Here is a 19,353-nt window from a genome sequence, read left to right on the forward strand (position 1 = left end):
CTTGGGGGACCTCATGCTGCTGGCTCCGTGACACACCCCATCTGCCAAACTCACCGGCCTCATGCCCAGATTCAACAAAACACTTAAGCAAGTGCTTAATTCCACTTGACGTTACCCAGGACTTAAGCCGGTGCTTATATGCTTTGTTGAATGGGGGTCCTGATGGGTTGCATAGGTGAAGGTGCAAATCCATGTGCATGCACTAGTGTTGGGTTGTTTAAAGGGTGTGGACAGTGCTTGACCTTGCAAAGTTCAGCTGTAAGTGTATGCGCCTGCTGTTTTGTCAATGCACAAGTGAAGGCTGAGGGCTGAAAATCTTACCCATACACACTGGGTTCAACAATAGATCCCCAGCTGTTTATTTTAAAAGTATTTGCCTCATTATAGTCCTCCTTATGTTTTCAGCGTCTTTGTATATAGTCATTGGAGGGGAGGGAGCTGGGGGGAGGAGTTATAAAAGATGCTTTTTCAACATATTTTTTAACTTGGTTTTTAAGCTTAAAGTAGTTAACTGACTTCATTTTTAATATCTGATCATTAATAGTGTTCATATTCAGACATCAGACAAATATTTCAGCTACTATTTTGGATAAAGAAAGATTTGTATGAATGGATGCAAGATGACAGGCACTGCTACACGGAGAAGTGCGTTATGTCTGGAAATCTAGAAAGAAGAGGGTCTAAAAGGCAATCTGCATAAATTCAGCATAAATTAAAAGTTCAGTTAGTGTGTGAGGTTGAAGACAAGGTTCTCTCCGGGGTATTTCTGGGGAAAGGAAGTGTAGCCTGCCTTATTGTGAAGCTGACGAGAGCCATTGTAATGTGGGGGAGCAGGAAAAATATTGCTTTTTTTTTTTTTAACCTCAGGGTATCTTCTTCATAATGATTCTGTGCTCAGCTCCTTTCTGACTGCTCTATCTCCCTTGCATTCTAGCCTGCTCATTTGTCCTAACGTCCATTCATTTCAGTGATGTATTTTTTTTAGGCACTGAAACTTTAAAGAGAGAGCGAGAGCAATTTATGTGAAAAATCATTTTATCCAGATTAATGACCATTACACTTGACTGTTATCACAGCATGATTAGCTAGATTCCTTTCTGGCATGAAAGAATAGAAACCACTTTCCATTTCCTTACTGTTTGAAGTAACCGTTGTAGAGCCAGCATGTCGTATATCATGTGTCAAGCTGATCCGGGAAAAATAATGCCTATACTCTTTCTGAAGATATGAGCGGTGCATATGCAAGTTGTGCAACTATAAGGATGTTTTCAATGTTATTTATTAATCTACTTTTAAAGTCACAATCCTGGCCTTATAAAATTCCACTAATCTTGCAGGGGATTTCTGGAGAGCTCCAATACTATTGATGGGAAGCTAGATAGATATAACTCCATTGAATAAAGCCAAGTTCTTATAAAAAATGTGGGTGCTCATTTCCTCCAGGGCAGAGGGAAGCTTAAAGGGCCAGGAGTGTAATCAAAACAAATTGCCTGATTCTGATCTTATTTACACAGGTGTAAAATCAGGAGTAACTTTCAACAGAGTTACAGCAATCTAAAACTAATGTGAGAACAGAATCAGACCCAATGGGTGTAATATTTCTAGTGCTATGTGCCGGCTGTGAAAGAGACAGATTTGAATTCATAAATGTTGTAGTCATGTTAATATAGCACAACCCGCTCAGATAACAAACAGTCTGTGTACGCAAATGGGATAGCCTGATTCCCTGGGCACTTCCCTGGCATCACTGTGCACTGACTAGTGCTTCCTAACGTGAGTGCTTCTAGAACCTTCAAGTCTCTCAGCTGTTGCCTGCTGGACTGTCAGAATTGCTTAGGGAGAGATCAGGGGGTCTGTCATCACGGTGGTACATTTTCTGTCATGCAAAAGGGAACTGTGGACTCGCCAAGGACCTTATGTTTTGAAAGTGCCTCCTGAAGAACAGTGAATGAGAAATGCAGTTCTATTTCTGAAGGTTTAGTGAAAGGCATCCAGAAAACTCAATTACTGCAGAGCGGAGAGAAGAATAAGCAAGGAGGTATATTTTAAGTGAAAGACCCCAACATCGGACTGGTAACATGGTTCCGGGAGAAAATAGGACAGAATGACAACTATCTCAGAGCTTGGGTACTCAAGCTGTTAATTAAAGGAAAGACTCTTATCTGAACCAAGCACTGGGTAAGGGGAACACCTGTGTGGGATTTATTGGATTGAATTTTTAATCAGTATTAATTATTTTATGGTAATAAGGGAATGTGAGCAGATTTCACACCAGGTCTCTGAATAATGTTATTAAATTAATACAAAAGTATAACAAATAAATCTATTTTTAGATCCTTAATACACTGTACCAAAAAAACCCCACATTAGCTTCTGCAAGGTTGGACCCTGGATTAGCTTGCATTCTGGAGATAAGAAATTGGCCATTATCAAGGAAGACCATGCCAGGATAGAAACAGAGATGGAAAATTACTCCTAAAAAAAGAAGGCAGGCTGAACTAGGAATTAATGCATAATGCTAAATCAGAAAGGATGAAGGAGCCTCATTACTAGCTTCGAGTTCAGATCCTCAGTATTAATCTTCTTCCTAAATCACAGGTCTGATAGCTGCACTTTTTTTTCTTTCTGGAGGTAGAGCTTTATGGGGCTATGAGGATGGTGTGTGTGTATGTGTGGTGTGTGTTTGTTTGTTTGTAACACTTACCATACCCTTTGGTGCATCTTCCTTGATTTTTTTTTTATTCATAATTCCTCAGGACCTCTCAGATTCTGTTTCTTTTCTTTTTCATTTCCCTCAGCAGTCCCAGATGCCTTCTTGCCTTCTGGCTCGAATGCTGCCAAGTGTATTAAATTGTCTGATATGATGACAAAAGGGGAACTCTTAAAGAAATACTTTGCCAGAAATGTTCAAGCTACTAGAAGGGTCCTGGCAAATACGCCATACATTTTATTTGTGGAATCTGAAATGAAGTACAATGTCATTACTTTCCTGAATTCCTGCTGGTGCCCTTTATATCTGGCAGCTAAGACATAACTCAGGCACCTGCAGTAGCTTAGCTCTGGACCTCATGCAAAGTTTCAGAGCTGGTGGATTATTAGGGCTCAGTGAAGAACAAGTTAAGACAGACTCACAGAAGTAAGAAAAACTGAATTCACTTCATCTACTAAAAAGACAAACTTTTATTATTTGGGGAGAGATGAAGAGATACCTAAATAATTCTAGATTTTATCTTCCCTGGTAATATTTACTAGTGCTGTGAAAACTTCAGACATTGGTTGTATCAAGTGTTTGCAGGCTTCATTTGTTATCCACTAACCAAAATTACCATTTTAGAATCAAACCAATACCAAGCTTCTCTCCAGCATTTCTGTTGGGAACACTATATATTTATTCAAGATTTCAGAAGCAAGTCTCTGGAAACCCCTGATCACTTCAGAAAATAATTCTGGTTTACACTGTACAGCAGGCACCGAAACCATGATACAAAATTTATTTCATGCTAGAATTGTTTTGCATAACATTGTGCATGCATTTTACTCAGAAGTACTAAATTGCATACAATGCTGTTGTCTTGTTTCTTAAACTTTGAGACAAGTTTATACTTGAGTATTCTCCTGATTTTTGTACTATAAGTCTCAGTTTTTAAATAACACTTTTTTTTTGTTTCAAATCCATACTGATTACTTAATATGAACAATTTGTTATGAAGGGTCTTCACGTTGGATCTATACATCAATAAAATACAACATAACCAGAGCTGGAAATTAAATCTAGACCAGCTGTTACCATCAGGTCCAAAGAAAGGTCCCATGTGTCACAAGCATGCCAACGAAAACAGACAGGAAAAAAAGGAGTTTCCTAAATTTACACAATTCTAGTTGAATTAAAAGTTCTTGATTTCCATGTCAGTGTGATGAGATATGAAGGCATGGTCAATATGACCGATGACTGCCTGATTGCACTTTTTAAAACCATTACTCTGTATCTTGTATACAAAAAGAAGCAATCCATAGCAAAGAAATGTACAGTTTTATAATGTTTTACATTTTGGCTACAACAATGTATGTAAAAGTAAAGAGCTTTCAAAGAAAATATATAACTTTCTTTTTTTTCCCCTTAAAGTTAATCATACAATTGCAGTTTTTGTTTACTTCATGCAATTCATGCTATGAACAAAACAAAAAAGAAAGGAAGAAGAGATCTTCTACAGTTTTGTTACATTTTGGCCGTAGAAAAAGCCTGCATCTCTAGTACAACTCTGAAACCACATAGAATCATCCTTAAAACCTGCATGGAGCGAGTTTACTTTGTCCAAATGAGGAGGTCTTCTATGCCTGCACAGTTCCACACAGATGTTTATTAGCCATCAATGTTCATCTCCATCTCGCCTTGTCAAGTCACTCTGACTGCCTCTGTTGGCATATATTTAGCAATGACAGGACTTTCTTTGCAAAGATCTGCATGTAAAGAATACAATCAATACTTGAGCTTCTTTCCTGTGCTTTTCAAATCAAGCTTGGCATTTTAGTTTTAAAGGAAGGAGGAAAAGGTAGAGTAGCTACATGCAGAGGCAGCCATATTCTTCTTCAACAGGATTTTTTTTCCATGCAGTCAGCCAGACTGAGACCTCTCTACAGTGTATCTGAGTATTGCTTTCAACTTATAATAGGCGCCCATGCAAAGTTTCATCCTACTGTGCTTGTTTCCTCAAACTCCTGCAGGGTTCCTATGGCTCAAATATATCCTGAGAAAATCAAAATCTTCAATCGTTGGCACGTTTCAGCATTGACTAAATGCCTAACCCATTCCATAAGAGCCAGTGGATCCACCATTAGCCAAGATAAGCACATACCAGCATGGTGGACCATTAAAGAAATTATCTGATGCATCCACCCTTCATCCTATGTACCAATACCATGCAGCATATGGCCCACCAGTACTATTTAATGCCCACCTAGTGTCATCTTTATACTATTTAAGGGTGTTGTCACCAAATGTCAGTAGTAACACCATGCCCAGGAGGTGCTACTGTGAGACATGACATCTTCAGACTTAGTCACCTGGATTATATGAAACATAGCATAGGCTAATTGTAAATAAAGCTTTTTAGACCATTCTCTGCTACTGATCCATGCTACAAAATAGATGGGATGGGAGACCAAGAACGTCTCACTGGGCTAGGAGAGCTGTAGGGCGCAGACACTGAGGATAATCCTATCGCTTTTCCGCTTATGCCAGCTATGCTGTTAAGGCTCCGTGACATTTCGTAACCTTCATTTAAAAGAAAAATGCAAAGTACAGCATTGGATCAACAACAGAATGGGCTAAGAATGAGGTCAACATTGTGGCCAGTTAAGTAGCATCCTCATGCATTGACATGCTGAGAGTAGTATCGCTTGCAACGTGGTTCAGAAGGCCATGTAAGTAAGAGGAAGTTAAAAAAATGGGGGTGAGGGGAGGAAGCAGAATGGTTTCTCTGGAATGGGCAGACTATATAATAATGTAGGCAGTGTCATAGTTCTGTCTTAAAACAACTGGGGGGAGGGAGGGAGTCAAGTGGAGGGATTTTTCTGTTTCTTTTCAGTGTAAACTCAATTGCACTTTCCCCCACTGACTCATGTATTTGGACCTCAGGCAAAAATTAAGGTGACTCGTAGCTTTAAAAAAAACAGTATTTGTTCCGTTGCTATAGAGATACTACTCATTTGCTCACCGCATTTTAAAAAAATAGTTTGCATGCATTCAATTTCCCCTTTCCCCCCCACTCCCATCCTTTTCCAGACATGCACAAAAACAACCTCAGCTAGTATACACACATAGTTGCACAAACTATGGATGAAATTCAGTTGGAACAACAATTAAGATGCTCTCAACGTGTTTCGAACAGGCCAACAATATGCTGACATTTGTTACTCTTTAGCCAACCGGCCTCTGTTTCATTCAGTAGAGAGAGCCTGCTTCATGTTGCAGTGCATCATGAGAACTATACATTCCTCATACCAAAAGGTGTGCCATTTGGAGCATTCTCCTGATTCACTGAAGCAACCCAAACTGGCTCAGGCTGAATGAAAATGGCCAGTGCTTATCCAATACAGAATCAGGTAAAACACTTTGCTACAAAGGTAAATTTTAGCAGAGATACTTTCATATGAAAGTGCAGTGGTCCAACTATATCTTTGTTAATGATAAACCTAGAAATTATAATTACATACACTATCTATAACTGGCATTTACTATAGACTGTTGTCCATCATACAATGGCACATGGGAATTCTAAAACCCATACCCATGGTATGGTTTACATAATAGAAATCTTTGCATTTTTTTAAAATACTGAATATATTATATACTCTATACAGTACACCAGTGATGGACACTGCTTCAATGATAGATAACTCTTAGTGAAATTAACCACTACCAATTAACTTTTATGCACATATGTAGTTCTAATTTTATGCACTTAAAGATATCTGCATTTTTGGTTTGCTTGCTTTTCTTGGATTAAACCATTTGGGCAAGATTTAGTCTATCATAAAAAAAAATTACAGGAAGTCTTTTTTGTTTGTTTGTTATTTTAGGACCTAATGTTGCTGAATATATGGATGATTCTGACCATTATCTAAGTAAAACTAAATTACTTTTGGGGGAAGTCAGGATTTCAGAAATTAATTATGGTAAATATTAGTTTACCAGAGGAAACCAATTTTAGTTACATTACTTTCCAGTCATAAAAGAGGTCAGAGGTGTAGCGAGCGCCCTCCGTACCCTCCGACCGGAGGGGGCCCCGCAAGGAAGGGGGCCCCTAAAAGTGGCAAAATAAATACCGCATTCCAGTTTCTGCATTGTAAGGGGCCCCGCCCGGACATATGTTCGGAGGGGGCCACGTTCTTTGTTGCTATGGCCCTGAAAGAGGTCTATGCTAACAAATGCTCCCATATGAAGCTCTCTCTGTGTTCAATTATACAGCTAGGCATGACAAAGAAATTAACTGAAGTGCTGTATAAACGCAGCTGAATAATCACTTTGTGGTTCTTGGTATTTGCTGGGGCATTTATTTATTTTTGCCCACCAAGTGTTTGCCATTCACAGCACTTTGCAATCTACGAGTCTTCCAAATGGGCAGCCTTCACTGCTGTCATAAATATTAATCGATGTGTCTTTGGAGGATGAAATCTTTTAAGGACATTGCAGAATACTGGGCACTGAAGCTCACTGAGCTAGCTAACATGGAAGACTAAACTGCAGTTGCACATGGTAGCTCTAGCAGCTTTCGTCTCCCAAAGAAATAGATGAAAACCTCAAAATGCAGACATCAGGTTGTTATTTTAGTGCATATCTAAACCAAGCCCACTAGTCCATGATAACTAGTAGATGACTTTTTCTCTCTTTTTTTTAAACAAGGTCACTAACTATGTGGTTACAGGACCTCAGCTACATACCCTTTCTTATTCCTCCATCAGGCGGGCAGGGATATTCCCCGGTTGATAAGAGGAAGCAGGGTCCATATCTCTCCCGAGTGCCAGAGCGGGTAAAGGGCAGGCCCTCATCAGGAGTTATAGCCTGGTCTATGTGGGGACAGTCTTCATTTGCCAGCGCCGCCTTGGCCACCTCACCATTCAGTTTCGAATCTTCAAACATATAAGCAGAAGGCTATTGAAACACTAAGAACTGTTTATCAGAGTTAAATCTGTAGGTTCGGGATCACAGCTAAGGAGTAGCATGGTGATGCTTAAAAGGTAGCACATTTGTCCTAGATACAGTGGCTTTGTACACTACACCAACATAAAATAAAATATGTTAAGTGGAAGGAGAAACGAAATGTTATCTCATTAGATAGAACAGCAACCTACGGTACTTCCACATATATGGGGCAGTTTCAGAAACTGCTTTGCATTGGTTCCTAGTCCTGTGAGCAGAAGACTGCAGTTAGAAACTGGATTATGTTTAGCATGACATACGATGGCATATGAATGATCTGTGTCTCATGAAAACTACTGAAACACATAGAACTTTGGAGAGGCAGTTAATGGTGAGTTGCATTGTAGTAGTTGAGTAAATTCTATTCATGCAGATTTATATCTTTGTACAATATTACGTGGGCAAAAGATCACCAAAGTTTGAACAGTTTGCTTTGTTTTGCTTATATTTTCAAATACACAGAATGGTAGTACACATTTTAGATGGACGCACAGCATACATCATGTATGGGAATGTGACAGCAGAACATGGATTTTAAAAAACAATCCACTTTCTGATGTTTTATTCTGTGACATATGCAGTTTATGCAATGCCAGCAGAGGATGCTACAGATGAAAAACAATACAGCAGCCCATGGATTTTGAAAATAAATTAAGTAACATTTACCCTCCGACTGCAAATAATGAAAATGTGTCATTAAATTTGTCCACTTTACTCCACATGTCCCCATGAAGATAGACTGAGAATGGAATATTTTCTGTATGTGATTTGCTTCACAGTCGTAAAACAATTTAAAGTGCTCTTACAAGATTTGTAAAATGTTTTCAAAGTGCAAATTAGTATATTGAGAATATACTCAAAATATGGCACAGTTCAATAGGGACATTTCAGCTAAAAGGAGGGGAAAACAGTCAAAATATAACCCGTACACAAGAGCTAAGCTATGTGCTTAATTGAGTGGGTACAATTCAGAAATTTGCAGCATTCTAAACCTCGGTTGCACAATGCTTATTATTTAGATACTGTAGGGCGCACACTGCAGGTGATCCTACAGTTCTTAATGAAAGGGACAATGCACCGATAAGCTTTATTTCAACCCTCTTTCCAAAAACACCTGCTGACTTGCTCCAAACCGTGTGCAATTTTGACATATATTTTTCAGTGGAGCTGAGGCCAAGTAAGAAAATAAATCCAAGCCTACATAGAAACCCTAAAAAGAGAGAATGCATTAAATAGGATGAGCAAACCTTCCAGAGCAATAGTTTCAGAACGGCATGATGGATAAATAATATGTAAGGGCTTTTTGAGAATATAGCACTCTTCTCATTACCATATAAAATGATCCGCACCGATATAGACACATATGTATGGTATGCAGACTATTGTATGGTATGTACACTGTTTATGTACATACATGCTAATTGCATTTCATGTCTTGATTTTTCCCCCAAGCAGATAAAGTGTTTCCCCACATAATCAACTCCATTTTGCAACCCTCCTACTGGTATCTTTTTTTCCTTCCTGCAGAAGTGATCAGTTCATTTCCCCATAGAATATGGTAGTGGTAGGGTTTTTTGTTTGTTTTTTGACCAACTAGGTTTATTAATACATCAGACGCACTAACAGAAGCAAAAGATAGTTTCTGAAATTAATGATGACTAATTTGAACAGGTTTCTGAAGTTTCGGGGCATAGGTTGATTGCAATTCCTGTGTGTGAATAATATACATATATTTCATGCTCCTGTTTACTTTGCACAAAAACCACACGATTACCTTAATAACCAAGACATCACATGATACTGAGCTGCTTCTTTAAAACTCACACTGATATATACTGTGAACTTTGCTATTCCTTAAGGGGATCAGCAATGCAGTGGGTTAGTGTACTAGCCTTCACATCTACAGGATAAGGCCCTGATGCTACAATGAGTCAAGTGCAGGGGGGACAGCTACATCTGCACAGAGCCCCACTGTTTTCAGTGTGGAACTCATTGCTGCATTGGGGCTTAGATTAAATTAGAATAAAATTAGATTAAAGAATAAAATGGTCAGACACATAGAAGAACATAAATTGTTGGGCAAAAGTCAACATGGTTTCTGTAAAGGGAAATCGTGTCTTACTAATCTATTAGAGTTCTTTGAAGGGGTCAAACAAACATGTGGACAAGGGGGATCCAGTGGACATAGTGTACTTAGATTTCCAGGAAGCCTTTGACAAGGTCCCTCACCAAAGGCTCTTATGTAAATTAAGTTGTCGTGGGATAAGAGGGAAGGTCCTTTCATGGATTGTGAACTGGTTAAAAGACAGGGAACAAAGGGTAGGAATAAATGGTAAATTCTCAGAATGGAGAGGGGTAACAAGTGGTGTCCCCCAAGGGTCAGTCCTAGGACCAATCCTATTCAACTTTTTCATAAATGATCTTAAGAAAGGGGTAAACAGTGAGGTGGCAAAGTTTGCAGATTATACTAAACTGCTCAAGATAGTTAAGACCAAAGCAGACTGTGAAGAACTTCAAAAAGATCTCACAAAACTAAGTGATTGGGCAACAAAATGGCAAATGAAATTTAATGTGGATAAATGTAAAGTAATGCATATTGGAAGAAATAACCCCAACTATACATACAATATGATGGGGGCTAATTTAGCTACAACGAATCAGGAAAAAGACCTTGGAGTCGTCATGGATAGTTCACTGAAGACGTCCACGCAGTGTGCAGAGGCGGTCAAAAAAGCAAACAGGATGTTAGGAATCATTAAAAAGGGGATAGAAAATAAGACGGAGAGTATCTTATTGCCCTTATATAAATCCACGGTACGCCCACATCTTGAATACTGCATACAGATGTGGTCTCCTCATCTCAAAAAAGATATACTGGCATTAGAAAAGGTTCAGAGAAGGGCAACTAAAATGATTAGGTGTTTGGAACGGGGCCCATATGAGGAGAGATTAAAGAGGCTAAGACTTTTCAGCTTGGAAAAGAGGAGACAAGGGGGGATATGATAGAGTTATATAAAATTATGAGTGATGTAGAGAAAGTAAATAAGGAAAAGTTATTTACTTGTTCCCATAATACAAGAACTAGGGGTCACCAAATGAAATTAATGGGCAGCAGGTTTAAAACAAATAAAAGGAAGTTCTTCACACAGCACACAGTCAACTTGTGGAACTCCTTGCCTGAGGAGGTTGTGAAGGCTAGGACTATAACAGCGTTTAAAAGAGAACTGGATACTTTCATGGAGGTTAAGTCCGTTAATGGATATTAGTCAGGATGGGTAAGGAAGGGTGTCCCTAGCCTCTGTTTGTCAGAGGGTGGAGATGGGTGGCAGGAGAGAGAGCACTTGATCATTGCCTGTTGGGTTCACTCCCTCTGGGGCACCTGGCATTGGCCACTGTTGTTAGACAGGATACTGGGCTAGATGGACCTTTGGTCTGACCCAGTATGGCCATTCTTATGTTCTTATTATATTAATTATTAGAGATGGTCCTGAACCAAAACTGTGTATCTGAACATTAGGAAAGTTTGTATCCTTCTCCAGATCAGAACTGTGTGGCTCAGACTCGTATCTAATAATAAGCAATCATTTAGATAGCACCCTCAAACACTCTGAAGCACTCTGCAAGTACAAGCTGAAATGCAAACTAAATCCATGGAGCACTACATCCACCACTAAAATGCAGCTACGTCCTGGGCAGGACTACGTAGCAGCTACGTCACTATTTAACAGCACACACCACAGCCAGGAAGTGAAGCATGCCTCATCCAATTGTAGTTACAGAGAGAATTTAGGCAAAATTACTCAAGTTGGCATTTGGCTGAGACATTGGAGTTAATATCCTACTGTTTCCAAAAACAATACGAAATTGTCAATGAGCACAAATAGTCACAACCTCGGCACTACATCTCATCTGAAAGACAGCACTCCCAAAGCATACAGAAAACTCATGCCTCATGGTATTAGGCTGTGGCCTTGCCTCCAGCTCAGGTCACAAGTGAAAATGAATTTGAGAGCATCACTCCCATTCCTGGTTGTTCATGTCATGAAATCATCCCTACATCTCTGCTCAAGAACTCAATGGAAGGGGTATTGAAAACTAAGATTGAGGTGCATGGCAAAGCTATGCCAGGAAACGTGTACAAAAACTCCCCACAGTATATGTGGTACAATTAAGCATAGTTAGTTTCTTGCTTTCATTAGCATTAAATTTTCTCAAATGTTACAAGAGTTTTCAGAGGTCATAGACCTTCCCATATGAGACTGGACCTATAATGGCTTCAGTGACACCCATACATCCCACCTGGTTTCAGGCTGCCTCTGACCCTGTATCCCCAATTGCTACTCTCGGAGCATTTAATGATTTATAAATGCACATTAATGTTTTCTTTCCATTTCAGGAGGTTCCTAAAGATAAGGAACTGTGGGCAAATCATTCTTCTGCAATCTGAGCTACGGATCTCTCTGTGTATTCTGAAACCTGTTCCACCCATAGTACTTGTGTTGATGTCAATGGCAGTGCTACACATGAGACATGTAGGCTATGCCATTGAGATCTGCACTGTGGTAATTAAAATTGCAGTGCTGATCACAGATGACAATTTGGCCTATATTTGGGAGAAAGGGATGTCATGCACAGAAATGACTGTGGAGGGAAGTAGATTTCTATTTCTGTGAATGGGGGACTGAATTATCATATATTTTTTTAGATAGTCTACATATCAGTAATGGATTTACATGCAGCAATTTAAATTTCAGCCCAATCTATACATAAGTTAATACTCAAAACTCCCACTGTCTTCACTGGGAGTGAAGAGTAAGTGAGGAGTAAGTGGCTGATCCAAAGTCAACTGAAGTCAACTGCAGTCTTGCCATTGACTTTGGTGAGCGTTGGATCAGAGCTTAAGTGTACAATTAAACTTGGCCCAAATGTCACTTCCAGCATTTATTTTAAATACACACTTTACTTTAAAAGTATAAAGTGGACTGTGATTTTACTGTAAGGCAACTAAACGAATTAGGGCTTGATCCTGCACCGTTCAAGTGATGGGAGTGATGCCTGTAGCATCATTTCTGTTTTATATTTTTGGATACATATTTGTTCCAAAAATGTGCATTAGGCTAAACTTGGCAATATCAGCCTAGGTCAAATTATTTTTTCCATCCGTTTAAGATTTTTTTTTTAAATTGTATGTGAAGGATGCAAAATGACTTCAAAGTTAACTGAAATTTGCACTGTAGGCTTTGTGGGCCAGCTTAAGTCCTGATATTAGTAGGTCATCTCCACTGACGGAACTGGAGATGTGACATGGGCGACATAGGGGCAATATTTTCAAATTTCCCTAATTCTCTCCAAACAGGACCAAGGTTTGTCAAATAGTTCCTAAATATTAGTAAACCTTTGGACAAAGCGGGGCCAGTTTTTATGCTCCTGGTCTTGTTCCCATTAAAGCCAATTGCAAAACTCTTGTGGATTTCAATGGGAGCAGAATCGGGCTTCATGTTAATAATAAAACCTGAAGCCAAGGAAATTGTAGTGACCTTTTCAAGGAAAGATGCTTGGTCTCAGGAGGGAATGCAATACCAGGGAACCATATTCTGCCTGTTGTCTCGTGTTAGATTGTAAGCTTTTTGGAGCAGGGACCAAAAAGGTGTTCTGCATTTGTACAGAACCTAGCACATTGGGCCCCCGGTCTATGACTGGGGCTCCTAGAACATTACTGCAATAAAAACATTGTTTTACATAGAATGCCACTTAGATTTTGTTCTTTATAAAAATCTGTAGCATGATATACCCCCAGATTAAGATATCTAACAAAATGCAGTATTACTATGGGAATACAAGAGCACCAAAGTAGCTCTTTCCATCAGATAATGGATATGCTAGGACTATTAACTGAATTATGTTATAATTCATAGTGCTTAGCTCTTTAGGGCTTGTTCTGGGAGTCTTTCCATTGGCTTCAGTGGGCTTTGGACCAGGCCTATAGAGAGGTTTCTTCTCTAGATCTCCAATTGCTTTACAAAGGAAAGCAAGTGTGATGACCCCCATTTTCCCCATCAGGAAACGAAGGTACAGAGAGATGTAGTGACCTGCCCAATGTAACACAACTGGTGAGTCTCAGGAATAATCCTAGTCCAGTGCCCCATTCCTAGGACTAAACTGCCTTCAAATGCTTATTTAATGACACAAGCTTTTAAAAGTCCTCCATACTCAGCTGTCTTAGATATGGGGAGAAACACCAGCAAATCTCCCAGATAAGTAGTTTGTTTCATCATTACCTTATTGGGATTCTTGTTTTAAATTTCTTCATCCCACCCCTCAGGAAACTGCCATTAAAATGCCAAGGACTTTTCCAGACAAAAATTAGATTTCGAAATAGAAAGATAATGATACAAACTAATACAAGCTGCCAGGAAACTCAAAGGCAAGGCTGACAGTCCAGCCAAAACACAAATCTCCTCCCCTCTGTGTGTGGTGTCTGTACCATTGTGCTTTGAGTGCTGCCCATACAGGAAGAGGATTATAATGGAGACTGGCCATGCCCAGTCTGTGGGCTCTCCTCCTTCCCAATGGCATGAGCTATAGACAGAGGTTCAAGGGCTGCCACTTTGACTTCGCTGCCATTGTTGGCTTGTGCTTGAGTTAGAGCTGTGAGAAACATTTGCATTGAGCCTCAGACCTACTTGATCTGAACCCTGGATCTAATTGTTCACAGATATCAATGTATCAGTGCATCCATGAGCCTCACTCTGTGCTTCTGAATGCAGGCAAACATATGCAGAGATGCTTCCTGCATTTGTGAAGCCCAAACAAAGTCTCTTTTCCTCTTGCCAAACTTCTCCATGTCCCCAACAACTACCCAATAACAACCAACAGAGCCATTCTTATCTTAATGTCTTCAGGAGGTGTAGGTGGGGTTTGTGGGGATTGGGTGGTTCCCTCCTTTTCCTGTCTTCTGAGCTGTGAAGTGGCCACTTTCCCTAATAGCAGAGGCTGTGGGGTTGGGTGGATTGAAAGGGCACTCACTGTGGGTTGTTGCCTTCTCCAACCCTTATAGGATTTAACTGCCAGGCAAAGGGTGCCACCTTCATGACCTGTGGTGCAATGTGAATGGGCCACTTCAACTGAAATGGGGCTGAGATATGCTCCCATAATCCTTAGCATGATAGCCAAGGAAATCCTGCATGGTAGATTTATGCGTTGTCTCTCCCAGGGCATGAGCATCGCCAGGGCTCCCTTACTATTATGCTAACGTGTCTGGGGCCTCATTAGCCCTAGATTAGAGAGCCAGGTACCAGGAGACATAGGGCTGTTTCTTCAGCTCGCACAAAACTACTGGAGAAGGGAGCAGCATATCCTGCCCTTGTTCAAGGATTGAAGGAGACAGTGATCCTCTGTACGCACATCTACTCCTCAAAGACCAAAGCCTGCTGAAGGAGCAGCTGCTTGGCACCCCACAAAGACCCAGAGGTGCAGCAGAGGGGTCCTCTTGGCCCCAGAAGGGGAAGCAGCAAGACATTGCCCTATATCAAGGTAAGAAAAGGAGTCTTGGGTCTGGATGCGGGGATGGGGAGGGGAGGGGGAAGAAATGACTGATTATAGGGAAGGGCTAATGCTGGGAAGATACTAGTTACTTGGAAGATGAAGGTCTGCTTGTTGAGGGTGTCCAGTCTAACTGAAACCTCCAAGCAAACCTTCCAGCCCTTGCAAACCAAACCTGTGGGGTTCAGTTGGTGAATCCCAACTTGCCCAGAACACTGCAGGGTTTTGATATCCTTGACTTCAAGGGGGGCACCACGCAGACATGGGTATAGCCTGTGAATGGTCCCACAAGGGATGGACTCAAACACTTACTAATGCTCTTTTGGATCTCAGTTCTGGCAAGTGTGCTGATCTTCAGCTCCTGACGCTTTGCACGACTCCCAACATACAGTATCTCTTAGATGAACACTGCCTATAATCTCCATTGCTGAAGGAGCTGCTCAGCATTTAGCTTCTTTGCACTGTTGCATCAGAGAAGGTAAATCTAATTGAAATGCTATGACTGGAGGAGGGACCATTACACTGAACATCTATGGCCTGACTCTTACTTTATGGCCCCCCTTTACACCATTCTGGCAGTGTAAAAAGGCCACAATAGACTCATAGGCGCTAAGGTCAGAAGGGACCATCGTGATAGTCTAATCTCATCTCCTGCACCCCGCAGGCCACAGAAAGTCACCCACCCACTTTCGTAATAGATCCCAAACTTCTGGCTGAGTTACCGAAGTCCCCAAATCATGGTTTAAAGACTTCAAGTTATAGGGAATTCACCATTTACACTCGTTTAAACCTGCAAGTGACTCATGCCCCATGCTGCAGAGGAAGATGAAAAACCACTAGGGTCTGTGCCAATCTGACCTTGGGAAAAATTCCTTCCTGACCCCAAAATGTGGCGATCTGTTCCAGTGGTTCTCAACCTGCGGCTCACAGGCCACTTGTGGCCCAATCAGCACAGAGCTGTGGCCCATGTGACATCCTCAGGTCCATACAGGTAATATTGGATGAGGCCTACAATGGTAAATATATTGAGAACCACTGACCATGTTAGACCCTGAGCATGTGGGCAAGACCCACCAGCCAGACACCTGGGAAAGAATCTTCTGTAGTAACTCCGAGCCCTCCCCATCTAATATCCCATCATTGGCCATTGGAGGTCTATGTTGCTAACAGTCACAGGCTACATACTATTATAGGCAGTCTCATCATACCCTTTCCTCCCTGAACATCTCAAGCTCAGTCTGAAAGACAGGTTTTTTGCTCCCACTGCTTCCCTTAGAAGGCTATTCCAGAACTTCACTCCTCTGATGGTTAGAAACCTTTGTTTAATTTCAAGCCTAAACTTGTGGATGGCAAGTTTATATCCATTTGTTCCTGTACCCATATTGGCGCTTAGCTTAAAGAACTCCCCTCTCTCCCTGGTATTTATCCCTCTGATGTATTTATAGAGAGGTGGATATGTCCAGCAGGGAACACCCCTGGTGTAGGAGGATTCCCTGGCTGTAATGACTCTGACACATCCCCAGCAGCCACCAGCATTGGGGGCATGGCCAGGAAGGAGAGGGTGTAGTTGGAGAATTGCCGTGCTCTGGCTATTCTCAGCCACACGGTCATTTAGGCAGTTGATTGCAAATTCAAGCAGCCCTGAGACTGCTGTAGCTTATGGTGGGGGCTAGGCAAACCTTTAGGCATCCCTACACTAGGGAAAACATAAATGGTGACTTGAAGCCAACTTTACCTCCCATCCTCCTCTCATTGCCTGTGCTGAACTATTAAGAAATGGCCCTTTTTTGTGTACAAGTGATCAATCCAAGTTCCAAAGGAGATTGTAGAGACCAGTAAAAATGTAGGACCAAATCCTGGGAGCTGCTGAGCACCTGAGAAAGCCACTATCTCTGATTGGTGGAATTGGCTGTTTTGCCATGCCCCTCCCTTCTGCTGGTGCACTCTTCAGTTTCCCCACAGTTTACGGGAGGGTCAGAGCATGCCATAGAATAAGGAGTTATGGGAATAAATTATGAATTGATAAAAATACAACCTTGCTGCTTTAGTGTCTGGGCAATTGTGAGTTTGAAATAAAATATATCTCACTTGCAACTAAGAGTGAGATTAGAAGCAATAAACCTAATACTGTTTCTCTAGAAAAAAACCCACAAAAATACCTCTCAGCCTCTTTTTATCATTCCCGTCCAGACCCCACAAATAACATGCAGGCGGCAACCAAAAGCCTCAGCCAGGACCTGATTCAACAAAATATCCATTTGACTTCCACTCTAGACCATGCTAGGCTACAAAAATAATTTTTTTTTATGGGCTCCAGACCCTTGGGTAGGATTCAGAAACATGGATCGCAGGCACAGAGGTTTGTTTTTGTCATTGCTAAATCAGGCCCTCAAAGTGCATGGGATATAACTACATTAGATTATAAAAAGAATGATGGGGAAGATATAATAAGCCACAAGCAATTGACAATGAAATGATGGCTTGGAGGGTATGGATGGAAGTACAGCACAGAGAGTGTGGGTTTGAGATTTTGAAAATGAACTATGATGTGCTAAGATGGGAATCACTGATTTTTAAAACAGCAGGTCTCTAAGCCAATAGGTTTGGGAAATTTTCTGCTGGAGAGCAATGAAAATTAATTGTTTTCCATGCAGACTATCTGAAAGAAATAGCACATTAGCCAGATAGTGCTTTCTTGCATCATGTACTTACTCTTTGCATTAATACCTTGTGTGACAACCTCAATGGAGTTACCTATAGTCTGTGACATTCCTTGTTGTTTTGCATTTAAAGAACAGTATTGTAATCTCCTCTGCTGCCCAATATGGAGCTCAGGTTGATGGGGATTGGAGAAAAACTTCACAGAATAAAATGTGACAGTCTGTAACATACACAAGTTGCAAGCAACATACAGTAATAACAAGTAAATGTTAACAAACAGAACGAGAGAGAGAGAGAAAAGAGAAAGAGAAAATGTGAAGAACATGTAAAAGAATTCATTTGTTCCTACACAGCAACTCAATTTAATTTTAGCTACCCCAAGATTTTCATGCTTTGTATAGAGTCAGATGTAGCTATCTTTAACAAACACCTGAATATTATTTTACTGTATATTTTAAAACTTATTCTGAAGTATTCTTGAGCAGATGTCACACCAACAGACTTTACGTTGGTAGAGCTGAGAGCAGAATTTGTCTCCTCTACAGCGGAAATTTAGTATACTAGACAAATTCCCAGATGCTCCTCAAACCCGACCTACCTCTGAATATTTACTCACCACCATGTTGAAATGGGTCCCTCCAGGTAAGGTTGTCCCCCAATAAAGGTACTTCAGTGAATAAGGTGACCGCCTCAGACAACCCTGATTGGCCAACATTGTGACATCACTGTCAGAGAATATCACCTTCAAGAGGCGTTACTTCCTGAAGTGAGGTGACAGCATATTGGCTTCCTGTCTGTTGATAGTTTGGAGACAGGGAGTAGGTACAGGAGCATGAATAGATCAAGTGCTTCTTGCTCTGAAGATACTATTGGAAAGGTGTATAATGCAATGGTGAGAGGTGTTGCTCCTGGAAGCGCTGCCTTCCAAAGAGGTACATCGCAGTCCCTGCTAGAGATGGTCCGCCAATTCTGTACACTGATCCTGTACTTTTGTGAGTCAAATTAAAATCCTAGTGATTCCATAGACTGCAGTGAATCCTAGGGTAGGTCATGTATTTGGGAATGGTGCAACATATAAGCTCAGTCTGGAGAGCCAGGTATTGGTTCCTCGCTAGGTAAAGTTCATCTCCCTTAAGATCTTAGAGCACCAAATTGTGGATCTAGTTTCGATTTGAAAAATAAAGACTACAGTATGATGATCTGTAGGGTATGGAGCATGGATGAATGCAAAGAACAATGAGAGCAGAAATGGGTAAACTACTGGTTACTTCTGGTCTCTGCTTGTTTTGTAAAAGCAAATCTTCTTAGAAGTAACAAACAGAGAAAGCTTGGATGGAGTCTAAATCAGGTATAAAGTAAGAGGGTTGTGGTGTAGTTGGCTAAGCATAGCATTAGGTACCTGAGTTCTAGTCCCATCTCTGTTACCAATTCTTTCCGTGGCAGAGGGCAAA

General features: G+C 40.8%; 1 protein-coding gene across 2 annotated transcripts in view; it reads right to left on the reverse strand.

The window, feature by feature from the left end:
- Nucleotides 1-3,167: 3,167 nt before the first annotated feature.
- KCNC1 (potassium voltage-gated channel subfamily C member 1) overlaps nt 3,168-19,353 on the reverse strand; it is a 159,523-nt gene continuing 143,337 nt past the window's right edge. The window contains exons 3-4 of one of the 2 annotated variants that reach the window (XM_065592097.1): nt 7,441-7,629; nt 3,168-4,458 (exon numbers count right to left, since the gene is read on the reverse strand). In XM_065592097.1, the coding sequence (XP_065448169.1) occupies nt 4,394-4,458; nt 7,441-7,629 (254 nt within the window). In that variant the 3' untranslated portion in view covers nt 3,168-4,393. The remainder of the gene's footprint in view (nt 4,459-7,440; nt 7,630-19,353) is intronic. The other variant, XM_065592098.1, reaches the window with a different exon arrangement.

The sequence above is a fragment of the Chrysemys picta genome, chromosome 4 (assembly GCF_011386835.1).
Source record: "Chrysemys picta bellii isolate R12L10 chromosome 4, ASM1138683v2, whole genome shotgun sequence".
NCBI classification, from domain to species: Eukaryota; Metazoa; Chordata; order Testudines; family Emydidae; genus Chrysemys; species Chrysemys picta.